This window comes from Aquila chrysaetos, chromosome 11 (genome assembly GCF_900496995.4).
Source record: "Aquila chrysaetos chrysaetos chromosome 11, bAquChr1.4, whole genome shotgun sequence".
Taxonomy (NCBI): domain Eukaryota; kingdom Metazoa; phylum Chordata; class Aves; order Accipitriformes; family Accipitridae; genus Aquila; species Aquila chrysaetos.
In genome coordinates, this window is record NC_044014.1 from 18294002 (window position 1) to 18313368 (window position 19367).

The following is a 19367-nucleotide window of genomic DNA, read 5'->3' on the forward strand; positions in this document are numbered from 1 at the left end:
GCCTGGTTATGACTGACACAGGGAACAACCAGATTCCCTTGGCCATACACAGTAATTCGTCTTTAACTAGAAGAAGCTTAACAATTCCTTTACTGTAATTTTTTCCCCTTTTTTCCTCCTTTTTGAAAGGAGAAAAGGATTTATGAGTACTGACTGAAAGAGAAGAAAAATGTTGGAGTTGGTCTTGATGGCAGAGAAAGCAGGTAAGGAAGTCTACCTAACTGTCTTGGGAGAAAAGAAAATGAGGCTTCCTTTCTAATGAGTTTACATTCTTTAGATCTCAAAGCATGAAAATGGCAAACTATTTGCAAAGCTACACAGTTCCCAGACTACAAGGACAGAAATACAGGAACCTACAGCAGGGTACCCCATCTGGCAAGAAAAGCTGAGAAAAACAAAGCAGTTTTAGACAGAAACAGAGTAAGAGCTGATACTGCACACCTTCTCCCAAGACTGGGCTCAAGATAAAATGCAACATAGATACATAAGCTGGTAATTTATCTAAGTCCAGAAACCTCAGAGCTTGGTATCAAATCTCTTTTACTGCAAGAAACACCTAAAAAGAACTAAGTGACCCTAGCTCTCCTAGCTGAAGAGCACCAAGCCAGCCTGCCAATCAGACTGAGTTAGCACTCATTCAATACAAGTAATTCAATATTGTAAGACTGAGGATCAGTTAGTTTCTGCTACCCTAACAATCCTTCAGCCTTTCTCTTGTTCCACACTTGAAAGCAACACCTCCCAAAAAAGTCACTTAATCACATGCCCTCTCAAGGCCAAGTGGATCATGCTTTAGAAAAGTGACCTGCTTTGGTGACCTTGAAATACACTCGATTTCCATGGCCTGCAGGACAAAGTCTGATCATACTTCAGATTCAGAGAAGGTATGAAGCTTCAACTACTACAAACAAGAGGATAGACTTCCTTTCTCACCCCTGAGCTTCTTCACTACCTCCACTGAACAATGCAGAGCATGAGGAACTTATACCCCAAAATGAGAGGAAAACATCCCAGAACCATTTCAATTTGGTCTTCACATCAAAATCTTCTATGGTTAACCCTCCCACCCACATTCTAATCTACAACCCTTGCTCTATATCCAAGATAATTATTTTTTGTTTCAAGTATCTGCTGGGATGTGAGGGGCCACACATGCCAAGAAGGGCTATGCACCAAGCAAAGTTTCAAACTTCAGATAAACCACCTGCAATATTTTACTAACGAATACATATACAGACAGTACTTCTAAAAATGTGCATTTGCTGAAGACTTTGTTGCCAGCAGCAGGCTGAAATGATCCTGAAATAGCTGCACTGGCTTTGTAACATGCATTGGAGGCTCCAAGACATGTATAGCTTTTCTAGAATTAAATCTTTCTGTGTTTTCAAAATCAGAGGCTTTTGGTACTCATCTTTTCACTCCTTCCGTTTAAAAATTTGGATAGTAAATATAAGGCCAACTGACAGGAAAGCACAGAAGCACTGTTAGCTAAAATTGTTTGAGAAAACAAGGCTCGTTTACCAAAAGGTGAACAATTAAAAAAGTCATTTGAAAGCCATCTCATTTTTCTTTGTCTAACACAGAGGAAGACAACACTGCTTGGAAGGGAGAATGAGCATGTCCTGAAACAGCCACTTCTGTGGATATTGCCAGTCATGCTGCATAGTGTGTAAACAGGAGGAAAGTGCACACTAGGTCAAGCCAAGGCTGGAGGTTAGCAAAGTAAGCCCTGTATGTAGATAGAGGGAGGAGGAAAAGAAAGCAAGACAGGGAATTAACTATATCAATGGGAAAAAAACCAGCTGGGCAGAGACAGAGGTAACTAATAGTAAACAAGACTTCAGCAGTTACTGGACTGGAAGCTGGAAGAGAGCTAAGTAACAAGGCAGGAAGGCCAAAACGGAGTGGCACTGAGTGACAAAGCAAGATAAAATGAGCACATCCAGTAAGTGACAGAAATGTTTGTAAGAAAATGTAAAGCTAACAGTCCCACTAGCGAATGGAAAAGATCAACTCAAACTTTACAATTAATATCCAACTCTTTGATTTTACTTTTTGAGCAGAGGGAAACAGTTCCTACTGCTTTCAAATGTCCATGTAAATCAGTCTCCTACATATATTCATAACCTAGTAGAGATGAAAAAATTGTTTGTTTTGGAAAGGATACTTTTCTTGAAAAGCATGAAGATGCTTAATGAAACCAAAAATTTCATTTCTACCTCATGCAAAACACCAATATTAAATAGTATTATGACACTCAGGTGCAGCTGTGGAATATGCTACTTGCAACATTTACATAGACTAAGCTCAGCTAAGTATTGGAAACTATTCTTGACAGAATGACCCAATGACACAAAAGAATTAAAGATTTGTACCTGTTATTATTTTATGTGCTAATATTCTGATCAAAAAACATTTTTAAATGGTTACAAAGAGACAATAATAAAAGTATAAGCAAAATTGCACTTGTATGATGTTAAAGTCTTTTTCTAGAGTAATACAATTTCTAATCCAATCTTTCTCTTTTTTTCCCCACACTCAGGCTCATATGGAAATTCAGTCTTTAAGAAACTAGTCTCAATTTGTAAATTTATATAAATATTGATTTAAAAAAACCATGGAGTTTTAGTTAGATTATAATACATTTAATGAGATACAATAAATACTTAAATCTACTTACTAGCAACTCGGGGTTTGGGTTTTTTTTTTTTTTTTAAATACCAGCCATACGAAATGTACATCCAGTAGAAATCTCAATTTTGTTGAGCTTGTTTTTTAAAAGTTTAGGTTAACACTTACTTTGGAGGACCATGATCAGAATAGACATGAGAGTATTTCTTGCCATTTTAGACAGCTGAAAAATGGTTAAAGACACATGAAGGCTATAGCACAGCAAATTTCAAGATAATAGTGGAAAGCACAGGTTAAGAGAGCTGAGAGTACACAACTCAGTTCGGTATGGTTGCAAAAACCCTCTGCACCCAGAAAGATGGTGAAAAAGGCACAGAACCTTAGACCAAGAAAAAATATTTTTCCACCTGTAATATATAAATGGGTAGGGGAGCAAACAAGGCAATCATGATATCAGAAAAGTACGTATATAAGCATTAGCATAGGATATGCCATACACAACTAAATTTCTTTTCTACCACTTCCAGTGTCCTGACTTCTTAGAGTCTGAGAATCATTTCTAATTCAATACTTCCTTTGTATATGGCTTACTAATAGCTTCAGTCTTCAAAGTCAGCAAGAATGCATGTGAGCAAGAATATGTACCTATTTTTTAACTTAACCAATGAAAGATTAAGACAGAGGAGTATGCAGGTCGATCAGGAAGATTTGTTCATTGAAATGTTGCCACAACCTTTCACTACTCAGTATCAGCTAAGTATTAGAAATGGTTTAATCTCCAATACTACACCTGGTTGAACAAACACAGTTTAGTAGCGTAAATAATAAAAATTTTCCCAGCACATAACAACATCTAATAGTTTTTGGCTCCCCCTAACAATTTGAAATCCAAATTAAGATACTTTTTCTTAAAAGAATCCTGAAACAACTGTAGATAGTAAGCCCAATACAGTTGTTTTAAAACCCTGTATCCTAGCTGATGATCCAAAAATAAGAGCACTATTAACTTTGAATAAGATATTGAACATAACAATTGGACTCTAGTTGCACTACACATTTTCTGAACTGAGTGACTGCAGCAGGAGACCCAACTGTGCAATTTGCTCATACACAAAACCAAGTTTCAGAAATGCCAGTTAGATAATATTATGATTGTGCACTTATAATAAATGTATACACATTTCACCTTATCTTCCTACAGTAGAGATGATTATCTTAAGATGTGAAAACAGAAGTTTTACATAACTGACAACTCATTCATTAGCAAAAAGTTTATAGCAATACTGAAAAGCTGATTTTTGTTTAAACACCAAGCAAGCATGGACATATGAATATTCCTAACCTGTAAAATGATTCCTCCACATTATATCAGCGAAACTCATTGGTGGGCCACTGGGAGGGTAGTGTTTACCTTTCAGAGGCTCATGATCAGTCCTTATCATATCCATTAAGGAATTTTCCAAAGAGTGCAAGTTAAAAGTGTCATAGGGCCTATTCCGGTCCTAGAAGAAAAAAAAAACAAAAAAGGAAAGAAAGACTGTTATAGAAAAAAATCACTTTCTAACACAGGCTTATTTCTTATTTTATAAAACTCCAGCATCCAATTCTACATTTCTTCTTGATGGAACTTCTTATATTACAAAAAAATTTGATGAATATAAGCCTACAGTTGTTAAAATTATACCCTTCATTTTGCAACTGCTGCTTTCACCAGTACAGCTATGCAGAGAGGCTTTTTAACAATTGTAAAAATATACATACAAACAATAGTTAATTCTAAGCATTATCATTTAAATAAGAACTTAGAAGTAAAGCAATATTGAAGTTTACACTAGAGAAGTAAAATTGTTTCAGAGTTCACAGATTTTTTTATTTTTTTTTTACAGCTTCATCATCTGCCTTCTATCATGGAGCTACCTTAACATCAAAGCAGAAGCAAGCAATGCATGAGATGCCAGCAGGCACTGCTGTTCCAGAAAGTACAAAGTAATATTTCAGATGTCTAACATGAATCTCAGAGGTTTAAGAGAAGTACACTAGATGCAAAACAAAACAAAAAGCAAGATAGGATATGCAACACTTTCACACTAGGGCACTCAAAAACCTGAGGAAGGGTTGGTTTGTATTGTTTGAATCTCTCATTTTTAATTCACTGTAGTTTAGCTTCTGTTCTTTTAAGTAAAAGGGAAAAAGAAAAAAAAAAACCCTAACCACAAACAACCTTTAGCAGGCCTATAAAAATAACTAGTTTCAAAGTTCAGGAACAATCTTATGGAGGGAACAATCTACCCATGCCCGTGTATCTACAGTACCGTACACAATGGGACGGCATAACAGAACAGCCCCTTGTAGTCAGACAGTTTCTAAAAAACATGAATTTTCTTATTCTTATCGCTATCATAAAAAAAAAGTAAAGTACAAATATATAAAAGATAGCAATTTTTCTTTGTACACTGTATTATGCTACAATTAATAAAGAGTGGTATAACATTCTACTGTGCAAACTGAAACCTTCATTGTAACATGCCCCAAAAATTCCTGGAACAATGTTTTTCTCATGCTGGTTACTACAAGATAATCTTCTTGCTTGAAAGAATAAAATTTAAAATCTTCAGACAAGAAGCAGCGGTATCCATAGAAAATATAACAAAAATTTTGCATTAATAAGTATTATTTCTCTTGAACCCTCTTTTTCTTAGGTTGTCTTTAAATAAAATTAAAGGACAGAATTAGTTCACTGGTATAATTAAGCTTTATTTTAATATTCCTGTTCTGGAATTTAAATAAATACACGTTATTAAAAGTTTGCTGTTACTGAAAGCTCTGAAATACAGATCTTACTGCCAAAAATCTCATGTTCCCACAGTCTATCTACTCGAAACTGAAGATCCAACTTCCCTTCTCCAACATGCTAATGTATTTTCTGTAAGTGGACTAGCATTACTTTCTTCATAAATTTATTTCATATATTGAGCATTTTTTGGTAGTCAAACATGATGTCCAAAGAATAATACTTGATTTCTGTTAGAAGCTATACTAAGCACTAAAGTTCAAATGAGCCCACTGATTCTCAGTTTCCATTATTGATGATTTTTGTCTTCTACAGCTGCTTAGAATGCCACCATTTGTATACTGTATTTAAAAAAGTACTTGTTCACCTACCCAAGTGGATCAGTACATATGGAATATAAAAATTTATGCCCAGGAAATCTAAAATAGATCGGGGGAGGGGGGGGTGTGGTGTACAAAAAAAACCCAAACCAAAACCCAAACCAAAAAAAAAAACAACCCCTGAAGTAATTTTTTTCTAACAGAAAAATTTATTTTGGTTAAAACAACCCACTGCTTAGTAATATGTAGTAGGAGAGAAGAGTTTGTTTTATTTCATATGCACTTCCTTAAAAAAAATGCAAGGCTAGATTGAAAAGAAAAAGTGTAACTTGGATGTAAAAAAAATTCCATTCTTGTGATATATTAGTAACTTGATTAAAGAGGATCTATATTATTCCCTTAAAGCAAGAATTTTAGCCACCTTTTTCCATTTGTTTCTTTTAAATACCTGTACTGTGAGCATGTAAGGAGGCCAGGTGTTACAGTACAGAACTATGGCACCTTTTTGAAGAGAAAATATGAAAGCAAAGATACAGCTTGTGTCCTAAATAGGGGTGGGGAAGTATTTTTCAGTCAGATCAGTCCCCTGATCTGGATTACTATATAGCTGTAGCAGACCTGAGCTGGCAAAACCAACACCGGCAGGACAGCAAAAGGGCAGAACTGCTGCTTTTGCCACAATGATAGTTTATTCCAGCTTTAAACATGCCTGAGATTACAGTTTTAGAGGCCGGAAGGAGTGAGTTCAGAAGCGGACACAGCCTACAAATTTAATTTAGTTGTCCTTTATTAACATATGTATGTTATATTTTAAGTATGCTACTATAGCAGCAAATCCCCGGGAGGTCCTACTTTGTTCTAAAGCTTCCCAAGGAGCTGTGCACATGGTCATATGTGAAAAAAAGGGAGAAAAAAATCATAGCATCGAAGGCAAGGTTTGCTAGAACGCAAGATCTTTCTAACCTTTTAAGGGGCTTACAAACCTGCGATATATTTTCAAGATTAAATTAGACCTACATTGGCCACAGGAAGATCAATTTGATCAAAACCCTTTACCTAGGCAATTATAACACTTCCCACTATAGTACTTGAGCAAGCTAAATCAAGTAAAGGAAATTTAGACACAACAGATTTTTACGAGTATATTGTGGCATGTGCATAAGTATAACGCATGCTGACTACAGATTTTGTAGTGTGGGTGATAAAACAAACAAGTCAGGGCTAACATTCTAGCTCCTAAGTAAAAGGGCTACTACCATTTTTCTTAGTAGCTTTCATTTCAGTACTAATTAATTTGTACTCAGCAGATTTGAAGATTGTTTCCTAAATTCAGCAATTTCTTCCAAGAAGCCTGGTGCTTCTGCACACACATGCACCGGATGATGTTTTCTTGTTTCTCAGCATGAACAGGTTCTCCTGGTTTTGTGAACTGATACTGTTCCATCTCCCACATTTGCTTTTTGCTTTGTTTCCACAAGCTACCGATCTACTGCCAAACAATCCCAACAACAGAAACAATTCATAAAGGTCCTTAGTAGCACATGAGAACTTTGCAAGGAAGTTCTGGGACTAGGACCATGAATGGAAATCAAAATATAAAATACAGAATGATAAAGCAGAATAAAAAACTTGGAAAAGAAGTCTGAAAATCCAGCAAGTCTGGAAAACCTGCTAGGACCTTCCAGAGAAGACAAAGATCCTAAGACCAACTTAGATAAACTACATTATGGATAAAAGAGAAATCTCCAGCTACAAGGCACTGCCTTTGGCTACGCAGCAATCATTAAGCTACCAAAAGATTAAGTACAGCCTGCCCATGTTGGATTGTACTTTTGCTGTGTACAGACAGCAGCTCCTTCCTTTTTAGCTGCTAGTATATATGGCAGCCTATTTCAGTTCTTACAATACTCTAGTCTTGAAAGAAAGAAAAACAGCTTAGTAATAACAACTCTTAGAAAAGATATGGGTCTCGGAACTTTAAATCCCAGCCCTTGGTTGTTATCTATACATTCATCCATGACATAGACTTCCTCAAATTATGTATGTAAACCATAGTGAAAAATCACAAACACATATGCAGGATAAGATTTTTGAAGGATCACAAAGTGAAACAGACCTTCAGTTGAAGTTGGCTCTCAACTTTCTACCTTTAAATATCTTACCTGTAAGGCTGATTAAAAAAAAATCACAAAACACAGTGCCTATAATCTGCCTGTTAATTTAAAAAAACAAACAAAAAAACACCCCAAAAACCAACTAAAAAAAAAAAAAGAAAAAAAAAAAGAAAAAAAACAAAACCCAGTAACTTTGCCAAAAAAGAACTGCGAAGTCAAGACACTAAAATAAAATGAGAAAATACAATAATTTGCATTCTACTGCATTTTACAATTTTGTGCATATGTATTATGGTAGTCTTTAATTATACAACCATAATAATTTTTCAGAGGTCTCCAGTCTCTATCCAATACGCATAGTGAACCAGCTCCAGGAATGAATCAAAACAGTGCTTTGAAGAGGTCTGTTTATCTCTAGGACAGATGCCTGTGTTACTTATTCCAGGAGACGGCTGGGGTGTAATCAGTGTGTCAGCAAATTCCAGGAGGGGAGAAGACATTCTTAAAGTTATCTTAATTATGAAACAAAGATCACTTAGCAGTACCTGAAGTATGTAATTTACATGTGTGTTTATAATTTGAAATCAAAAGAACTTTTTCCCTTTGTCATACCCTGTAATGTGGTGTGCTTTGTCCTGCCCCCCTCAGACTCAGAGCATGGGCATGTAAGGGCAAGGCATACCTAGCACTACTTCAGTTCCCTCCCAATAGATAGACAAACCATGTCTTTACTGGTAAGAGGGATAGGTAAATAATGATGATAGAATATATGACTACAGTATGGATGACAAAGCCAAGACCAGATCTATAGCTAGGGCCATAATAGGTGGTAAGTGGACCTTAATACAGCCTGGTTTGCTCACTATCTCTTTCAGCTTGAACAAGTAGCCCTAAGTAATTGGAACTAATGAACTAAAAAAGGAAATGACCAACATATCCCATAGCGGAGACATGGACAACATGCACCTTGCTCCAAAAACTGAAGCTTATCTTTTTCTTCTGTCTCTGCAGAGGATTACAGCAGTAGAGACACTTGACCATCAACTGATTAAACTACAGTCACAAAGTGAAAAGTTTTGCCCTGAGAAGGCATGTCAGGAATCTAGCACATGTTGCCCAAGCCTAGCCACTATCCATACTCAAAATCCCTAACAATGTATTTCTGCATGTGTTGAATCCTTGTTGGTATGGTCATCTGCACCTGTACCATAAAACACACATCGAATTGAGAGATACACCTGATCTGCCTATTTTTCAGTATGCAAGCAGCAAAACCTCAGGTGCCTCAACCCTTCCAAAGATATATTTCCCTGGGTCTATATATTTCAGTCCATCTGCTAACTGACTTCCTATTCAGCTTCCAAGCTTCCTATATTCTGAACAATATCTCAGTTTCGCTAATTTATTTAATTGTTCTACATTTTCATGCTGCTGTAGATTTTCAAGCTTCCTGCACCAGTATGTGGCACAATGCAGCCCAACTCTGCCGAGCAACAAGATGGCCTCCATTCAGTGAACTATTAACTGTTTCCAGGAGAACACCAAAACTCCAGTTAGGCTCACAGAAGTCTCAGTGTTTTTTACTTACTAAATTCTGGGACATTACACGTAGTATTTTGATCAGAAGAAAGGGATGAGATCCTGGGGAATGGCTAAAATCCTTACGGCTTAAACAACTTTCCTATCAGTGCAGACATCTTCACTGTGGTCACTGCTGTGTTTCATTCTTCTGTTCCTGACATAAGCCTGGATTTGGCTGCACAGGATTGCTAAGTATTGCCAACTAAAGCTGAAGTCAATGGAAGCACAGCTTTGAATAAATACAGGGTAAAATGCCAGCACTATTTTAAACTGGGCTCACTCACTCTCTTCTAGCACCTGCAGCAGGGGTTATTACTAAGAACACAAGGAAAACAAGTTTGTCTTGCTCCAGTTTGCTGGTAATAAACAGTGTTCCAACAGTGCTCCCAATCCAAAGCAGCAAAAACAACAACTGCAAAAAAAGTATTACAGAAGTTCGGCTTGGGACATGCTCAATCTGCCATGACGGTGCACATGAATGATCACATACAGCAAGCTCTAAATACTCACTGAGCAGTCTTTAGCTCCTAGCAGCTTCAGTTGTGATGCAATCCCACTTGCATTCTCAGTAAAGTTTAAAAAAAAAAATCTTTCAAAAGATAGGACATGTAAGGAATATGGTCCCATGGTAAAGTAAAATGATCGCTTTGCAACAGAATCAAAAAACTGTAAATAGGAAGTGTTACTTCCTTTGCAGCTTGGTGCTTGAATGCTGCCAATAACAACATGACTGACAACACAGATGCATGCAGAACTAGAATAACCAGAAATTTCAGTAATTTTTTCCTTATATTGGATGTCATGAAAATATAAAAGAAAGCAAAACAAATAAGAAAGCATGAAATGTAGGTAGGAGGGAAAAATAGGGTAAATTTGTCTATCCCCATGATAAAGAACATTACAGCAGAGCTACTAGTATTAAGTCTTAATGGAATTTTATTTTAATTCCACTTTCTTTTTTGATCTTTCCAGTTAATTTTGGATAGTATTAAACTAAGCCAGATTTATTATGTTCCTTTACTGGAACAAAAAGGGGAATGTTTTCTTACATTATTATTGCTCTTGGAATGCCCACAGAAGAAACACATTGACTTTTCATACATTTGTCTTTTCTCACTACCAGCTGTAGCACATTTTACTTTTGTAGGTGTTCAGAAGTTTACTGGGCAAAAGGTGAATTTTTTCAAGCTTGTTCAAAAAGCTTCTAAGAAAAATAGGGAAGTTTAATACAAATATAAAACAATATCTAATTGTATATAGAATATGGAAACATTTCCATATAATTTGAAAAATAACATTTCAGAACTCTAGTTAATGATATTTAATCATCTTGCCTGTGTTATATAAAGTTTTATAGCTAACATGCAAGAACACAGATTGAATCCAAAAGCCTTGAAAACTTGACCTACCCAAGCAATTTTTCCACAAAGGTAAAGGTTGTATTCAGACTTTACCCCTTTATAAATTCTGAGTTCTAAAATGTTACAAAAACCCTAAAATCTTTCAGTGAAATGTTTCTAATTTTTACTTCCAAATGAACTAAAAAGCACAGAAATAGGAAGAGATACAACAGGCTTTATATAGAATTACAAAAACCAATACAAATTATATTATTCAGTTTAAAGGTCATTTTACTTCACAGTTAAGATGAGATTTCCTTTTTGTACACAATACATGCTCAAAATATATATAAAAATGTTCAGGCTTTATAGCCATAAGACTTGGCTTAATCACTTAAAGAGAATATCTTGACAAGTTACTGAATATTCAGTATTTGCTTGCAAACTGCAGGGAAGAAAGTAATAGAATTTACCCTGCCTTGTGCTAAATAGAGGTGGTAGCTACAGGGCAGACTGAGAGAAATACATTAACTGTTTCCCTGGTTTAGACAATTCATGTTTTGGAGTTGCAGGCAACAAACCACAATATGTCTCTACTGGATAAAAAAATATATATATATATATAAATAAATATATATATCTTGTTCTATATTATATTGTTCATTCATCAGAGCCTTACTAAGCAATAGCCTACTTATTGTGTTCTTTGAAGCACCCTTAGCTATTCTTCCAATACAGACTTTTATAATATGCCAAGCGTACTAGTTACATGATCACTAGTGTTATTTCTCCACCTCATATTCAAAGAAAGTAAACCACCTAGTCAAATGCTGAAATCACCTAACCTAATGCTCCAGTAGGGAACATTGTTCATTACCAGCAAACAGAAATCTAATACACTTAATATTTCAAACATGTTCCTTTTGCCATCAAAACAATTAGACAATATGTTTAAAAACCCCAAACAAACAAAACCCCCACAACAACCAAAAAAATCAAAGGAATCTACAAAACAGCTATTATTCTTACACCCATTACACTACTGTAGGGAATGATCTGCAGACATTACAACTGACTGAGCACTCACTGACAGGATTTATGTTTAGTCATATTTTGTTCAACATGATGCTTTAGATAAAAATCTGCACATCAGTCCTGCTAATGAATGCCTCTCAAAAAGCTGATGTATCCACTTTCTATTATAGTTACTGATTCCAGTAACAAACGGCTCTAACACTTTTAAAGTATAGGATTAAAGTAGTTACACCCAAGATGATCATCAATTCACAAAAACAAGCAAGTGGAAAAAAAACAGTGTCAGCAGTAGAATTTACAAGGCCATTCATTATACCCTTGAGCTATTAAAATGACATAATTTAACTGGTTCATTGGCCTGCTGTGCAAGAGTTCAACACTTATAAGTTACCTTTGGGCTTCTACCACTCTGTTCAGTAGAATGATGCCTATGTACCATAGCAAGGAAAAACTAACATTCACCTAAGAACACCTCGCCAGCTAAATCAGCACAAGTGCAAACCTCAGATCACAAAATGAAAGCACTACAAAGATGCAAAGACTTCAAACAGAGGAGAAGGGAGTATTGGGGATGCTACAGCATAAAAGGATCTGAATGATCACGCTTCACAGTCTGGACCACATAATGTAAAAGACAGTGGAGACATATTGTATAAGGAAGATATTGTCTCAGAAAGATTTACAATAGGAGCAGTCTGTCTCATGATATTATAGGATAATGAGACAAAATGGGAGATAGAAAAGAATACAAGTAATAACTGTCAAACAGATGTCTGAGCACTATTGCCCAGTAGCTTCATTTACTATGGCCACCACAGTAAAGGAATCTCAAGGGTTTCTCTGAAAAAGAAACCGTGGTTTTGTGTATGGTTACTGATCTCAGTGACATGGGATATATTGGTAAGGTCAAAAAAAAAAGTGTCACTGAAATGTTTAAGTCTTATGACAAACAAAATACCGTCTCTCAACCAAACTCATCATGCTTTTAAGAACAATGTGACTAAAATAATACCTAATTGGCATATTTCAAGTCAGGCTCCTGTTCCACTTCCGTTGTGCTCAGGAAATAGTGCCTCCTGAGTAAAACAGCTTGTAGGTGCCAGAACTCCAGACAGGTATCTCAACCAAAAAGGGATAAGACATTTCATCTGTTCGTACAGGACAAGATCTTCACCTACTGGTTTGGAAAACTACCCTCAGAGAGGACAGTAATTTTTTCATTTTAATGCCAATATAGCCCTTTACTTCTAAAAGGAAACCAAGAAAATGTTACGTATAGCGGAAATAGTTGTTCGGTGGGGTTGGCGGGGAAGTGGGGTCATTTACCAATATTTATACACAGACCTAAACCAGGCCACAAACACTCTCAGTGAAAAACAGCTCCCAGGGAAGATAAGGAGGTGACCTTTTCAGTGTGATGTCACTTTGCATCCAGCAGGATTTAAAGAAAATGTTTAACCTATTAGCTACCATATGCTTTTAATCACTAAAATTACTTGTGTAAGTTGTCCAAGTCCTAACTTTATATTATTACAGCATGATTAATATGCATGACAAATTGTGGCACAAGAATTTAAAACCTACTATAGAGGTACACATAAAAAAATCCACTCTGCCACCTTCTTCCTAATAGGGATTGAGAATAGTTAGGCAGCAAATGTTCTCCATCCTGGGACTTCATCAAGGACATCATCTATCATAGAATCCCAAGCTGTCACAGCCACCTAGTCATAAGCAAAAGAGGACTACAGGCTCTCTCAAGCTGTGCACCTACTTCTAGACATGAGTTGAGGACTCCTGTATAGCCACTGGGATACGAGGCAATCTTTTTCCTAAAGTGTCATTATGTTAGAAATTTTAATTTAAGAATATTTGCTATTAACTATTTTACCAGCTTCAAAGTTACCAAAGGCTGCATATATGCAACTGAACAGGTGGCAAACAGCAGAGAGCAGCAATCCAAAGACTACTCATAGCATCAAGCTCCACTTAGAGGAAGGAAGGGCAGAAGTGGAGGAAAAGAAAACCCAGCCCCAAATTATGTTTTAATTAGAAGCAACTCTTCAAATCAATTATATGCAAGCAATTCCATTTCAGATCAAATTTTGTAAACAAAGAAGGAATTTTTCCAGTTGCAAGTACGGAATCATCCCATGAATGAAATATTTCAGTTTAATAACAAATTCAAAATTAATACATTAAAATATATTATTTCATATAATAAATATATTAAAATAGTAACTGAATCACACTATGCATACTTGCATCTTTTATTACCTAAGGGGCTGAAAGGCATACAGGATATGAGGAAAAGAACAACTGTCTCATGTACAAGGTGCCTGAATACTTATGTTAAAACCCTTAAAAGGATATTTCTTCCTCTTGGAAGAGAAGAAGCCATAAGCATTTTTGTGTTGTCAGTTAGGTGTTATGCATTCAAATTATTGCTGCACATTTGGATTTAATGAATTAAAATAATTCAGAAGTCACATTCAAGATATACAAGTAAATGTATGAACAGGCAATTAACCAAAAGTAAGCCTTCTTTATGTTAACACCTCAAATTGGAAAGGATACTCATAGAATCAAGAAAAACGCTTTCCTTTTACGTTATAAGAGCTAAACTGATTAGCACTGGGCAAATTTAGTAAAGATTGCTCCAGACAGGTAAAATGTCTTGAGATAAAAGCCTACCTGATTTGCAACAGAATTTTCCTTTTTTGTACAAGGTAATAAAGATTGACAGGCACCTTAAGAAATGTTGCTAGAAGGAAAGAACCAGGATGTTCAGCCACTTAAGTACATTCAGGGGAACCGTAACAAGTTCTACGTGAATACCTTGAACAAATGTCTAGGAAAAAGTCTAGCAAGACTGATGAAAGAATTAAACAAAAACTTATCAGAAGAAGTAATGAGAAAATAATGTAGCCTCCATAATCGGTCTTCACACACAGAGGGGAAAATGAGGTAAACAAAGGTAAACAGTAAAGACAGGTAAGCAGTAAGAGACAAAGCAATATCATCTATCCAATTCACTAACAGACATCAGCTGCATGTGAACACTGTAATCAAAAGGAGCCAGAGTCTGTAAGGCACCATTAGTGGAGCAACTAAAGCTAGTCCAAGTAAGCATGTCAGTACTGTATATATCTGACCAGCAAAATAAAGAACTGCAATAACTGAAGCAGCATATGAAACTATAGATGACAAACATTGTTTCTAGTTTTTATGACTGAAATTCAAGGATTTCTTCTCTTTAAGAAATACAAAGTAGAGATAAAGTAGCATCATACGTTAATGATGCAATATCCTGGTAACTATGATTTCTGGTTCTTGAAAGAATACGATATGGCTGATCTAACAAGGACTTCAGTATAGCATTTGCTACAAGCAAACTATGTAAAGGCAGGGGGGAAATGGTAATTAGTGCAACTGAGGTAAAGAAAATGACAAAAAGGGAAAGAACTGATAGTGCTAAACAGTGAAATCTGCTAAAGAAAAGTTATAATGGAGTTTCTTAAATCTTGAGACCAATTTTATCAATAACATAGGTTATTAAAAGTAGGAACACACTAATAATATTTACAAGATACCATCAATACAGAGATCAGCTCATCATACAGAAAGAACTGAATTAATTTGAAGAACTGCAGCAAAGCAGGATGATATTTAATAGCACTAACCACAAGGTCATGACCTCAAGGACTCAATTTTCACTATAAACTGGGACCTCATCAACCAGAAAGAAGGACACAGAAAGGAGAAAGACAAGAGTTTACTAGTTAATTTCTGGACAATTACAAACCACAAGTATAGATGTTAAGTGTGAAAAGGTAAACAAAACTGCATTGTTTTGTATTTGTTTCATACAGGTTGTATGAAAAATTATACTTCTAGTAGGGTTGCCTTTTGCATCTATTCATATCTGTATTCATAAAAAAAGCTATTTTCACTGCATTCATTCTTTTAAATTATTCCCCTTCCCCTACACGCCCAACAGAGCCAAGGACTGAGCTGTATTTTGAAACGTTGACCAGTTCAAGTTCATATTCAAACAAGGCTACTATGTAAGTGAGATAGCAAGAAAACTTTCCAGTTTGTCTGGAAAGTGAGGCCTTCCAAACAAACTGTAAAATTTACTACAATCCATTTTCAAGTAGTTTTAAATGGTGCACACGACGTCAGTTACTTCTCCCTTGCCTAACAAGAAAAAATTGTTCTATATGTAATCTACTATTTCTACTTTGCAAAACCATGTCAGAAGAGCGTGTTCCTGTTTAGGCAAGGGAGGTAAGACTGTGTACAGAAGCTTGCATCAAAACATTACTTGTAAACTCTGCTGACAATTATGGTTGATTTTATTAATCAGAAGCCCCAGGTACAGCTTCATTTATTAGCAGCCAAAAGTAGCAGGAGCTACCAAGCTGAGGACCCTTACCACTGAAATGTCAAACCCAGTGTAATGTTTGCAAGATTTTATTTGCAGAAATTCTCATCCACAGAAAGTGAATGGGTATATTGTCATCTTGGATTACCATATAGGAAAATGTCACAACTTCACTTTCATTTTGTATTATAAAAACCCTACTTTTTCTTATCCCTGACTTTTGTTTCCTCCACCCTCTTATTCTGCTTTAGTCTTCCTACTGCACAGTTTGCTGCTACTTAGGGCTTTGTGAATTTTAAGAAAAGCCCTGTCAGTTACTGTGAGAGGTTTCACAGTTTTCAATTTTTTTTTTTTTTTAATGTTGCAGGAAGAAAAAATATGATCCGAGAAAGAATACACGAGTAAGAAAATTATTTAACGAGATTAAATATTAGGTCAGACAGTTATGGGAATCATAATTTAAAACTAAAAGGTATCTTTATAAGTAGTTTAAAGAAAATTTCAAAACCACAAAGTATGTTATAAACATTTGACAGACTTGATTATTATACATCTTAACAGTTAGTAAGCACATCCATAGATGGTATTAGATTTGGTTATAAGCCATCTGTTAATGTGCTGGACCCTAACAATCAGTTAATACATTAATCATTCATTAACCCTTTACAAACATACAGTTACTGTAAAGATCATGTAGTAAATGGTAGTAACACTAGCTACCTACATGCTAATTCATTAATGCTTTTCACAAATCTCCTTCACAAAGTAAAATACTGCATTAAAGGATCTGCCTAAAAAAGCTCTGATTAGTAGTCTGGAAAACACTTTCATGTGAGACCACTGGGAGTGTAGGAGTTTAATATATTAGATTTAAGGTTTCTGAAGTATGATCTGTTGACTACTATAAGGTCATATAAAATTCATGATTGTCTATCACATGCTGCTAATTCTCTACCTTATTTCCAGCTGCTTAACACATGATAAACTTCACAAAGAAGTTTAGATTTCTGTCTTTTACATTCTAGGCCCAAAAAACCAAGCAGATACAAGCTCTCCTGGACCTCAATCAATGCACTACCGGTAATATACAAACAAGAAATGCCCGGACCAATTCAAGAAGAGCTTGTCATACCTGCATATGAGATTTAAAAATATTACTGAACGTGAGAAAAACGCATTACTTGAACTAAAGCATAAGTACTTTCTTATAAATAAGGGTCAAAGTTTCCAGTCAATTTTTTTTCAACCTAACACTGTCTTTTTAATACTTAATTGGATGGTGTGGAAAGACTGATTTTTTTAATCTTTTTGGGGCTTAATAGGAAAGAAATAGCAAAATTTGAAAGTTAGAGAAAAATAGAAAAGAGAAAAAGAATGACTGGATGGTCATGGTCATGTCAGTGGAAGGCAGGCTTGAAAAATTGAGATGATTAACATTTAACAGACCATCTTGCAATGCATTGTTCTTAGATATTTAATTTAATAGAGCAACTTTATAATCCAAACTAAATATAAATATTTTAAAAAAATACTGTTTTACGTATCATCAGAAAAAGCAATTGTAGAAATAGGGCATAAAAAAAATAAATCTAAAGTTCCATAAAAGAACACCATCCTGGGTGAAAGTAAAAATATATGTATAAAGGATAACATTCAGCATAGCTGAGCTGAGAAGATGGTCCAATAATACTTTGCACAAGCTCCAAAACTATTCACCCATTCCATGCCTTTTTTTGTTTAACAGTCTAAAGGCTTTCAGGGTAAGAATTGTTTGTTACATACATTGTATGACATGTAACCAAAATTAAACGGCATTTCACAGTTAGATGACAGCGAGAAAGTTTTAGTAAATCATTATGATTACTGATTTTACCAGCAAAGTAAAAACTGTAAACAAAAAATTTTTACTTGGTTTCAATTTTTTATTTATTTGTTTTTTTAATAAGGACAGAGGCAGAAGAAATCTGAGGTTAGTGGAAAAGATAAGCATAGTAAGTTTAAGATTGAAGAAACATCCAGGAGACCTTTTATGATGTTAAGAAAGACTTCATAAAAAGTGAAACCCCTGCAATTCACACTTCAACACACACACCATTGTAGTGAGGATTTAGAATATACACATAAATACATAAAAATTGCTTTTTTTCCATTAAGACCACACAAAAGACTAAGCATAACCACCAAAAACTTTGAGAATTACAGAAATAAATGAAAAAAAAAAACCCCTAAATTTGAAAAATAACAAAAAATTGAAGAAAAATATAATTAGTTTGGTGGTTCTAGTTCCTGTTTGTAAATTTAGTTTACCTACACATACAGTGTAAATAAACTAGACAGTAGTGATAATGTAGTAGTACTGATGGTATAGTGACAATTTAAACTTTATCCTTCGAAATCAAGTCAAAATCACTGGGTTGGCCTTTTTAATTCTTATCAGGTAGGAATTACATAATCATTCAAGAAAACATGACAACTCCTTCCTTTTCTTTTTTTTTTTTTCCCTTGATGATAACTAACAAACACCAGCAGTAAGAGCCTAAAACATTTCCATTGCTTCAAGCAGAATGAAGCAGCAACTTCCAACAAGGAATTATGAATTTTCATTTAATCCAAAAAAATACTTTACGATTCAAGTGTTTTAAAATAAAATGTTTGTTATGTTTTATTTTTAGCAACTTTCATAAGAAGCCATAATTCCAAAGACTTCCTTTAGGAAATAAATATTACTCACAAAAAAAACCCTTTACCACTCTGACAACAAAACCAAGAAAGCTTCAGTGGGTGATTTTCTTTGTTTTCAAGAGCCCTTCTCATATATAGAAGAGATTAATTCAGAAACATAATACATTATAGATAGCATCACTTTCTAAAGTTCCCTGACATTTCTCATTAAAAGGTCAACTTTAAGTTGCTTACAGTGTTGCCAGAAGTAACTTTTTAGGGTGAAGATGCACACCTTTGCAGTAATTCTTCCATGTAGGAAAGATGAATTTCACTGGAACATCCACTTACAATTATGATGTAGAAGAAAATTATATATATTAAAAACGTCCATGTTAAAGACATAATGCTTTTTTCATTTTATGCCAGAAGTGGTTTTCTGTCAATCTGTGTGAAAATCCATCCCAAGTCACACATTCTGGAAGCTGGGTGTGGGGATGGGGAAAG

General features: G+C 35.2%; 1 protein-coding gene across 6 annotated transcripts in view; it reads right to left on the minus strand.

Annotated features, from left to right (window-relative positions):
• The window catches only part of CPEB3 (cytoplasmic polyadenylation element binding protein 3), a 99889-nt gene that overhangs the window by 61988 nt on the left and 18534 nt on the right, over nt 1–19367 (minus strand). For 5 of the 6 annotated variants that reach the window (XM_030031538.1, XM_030031535.2, XM_030031534.2 and 2 more), the window contains exon 3: nt 3974–4133. In XM_030031538.1, the coding sequence (XP_029887398.1) occupies nt 3974–4133 (160 nt within the window). The remainder of the gene's footprint in view (nt 1–3973; nt 4134–19367) is intronic. The other variant, XM_041127487.1, reaches the window with a different exon arrangement.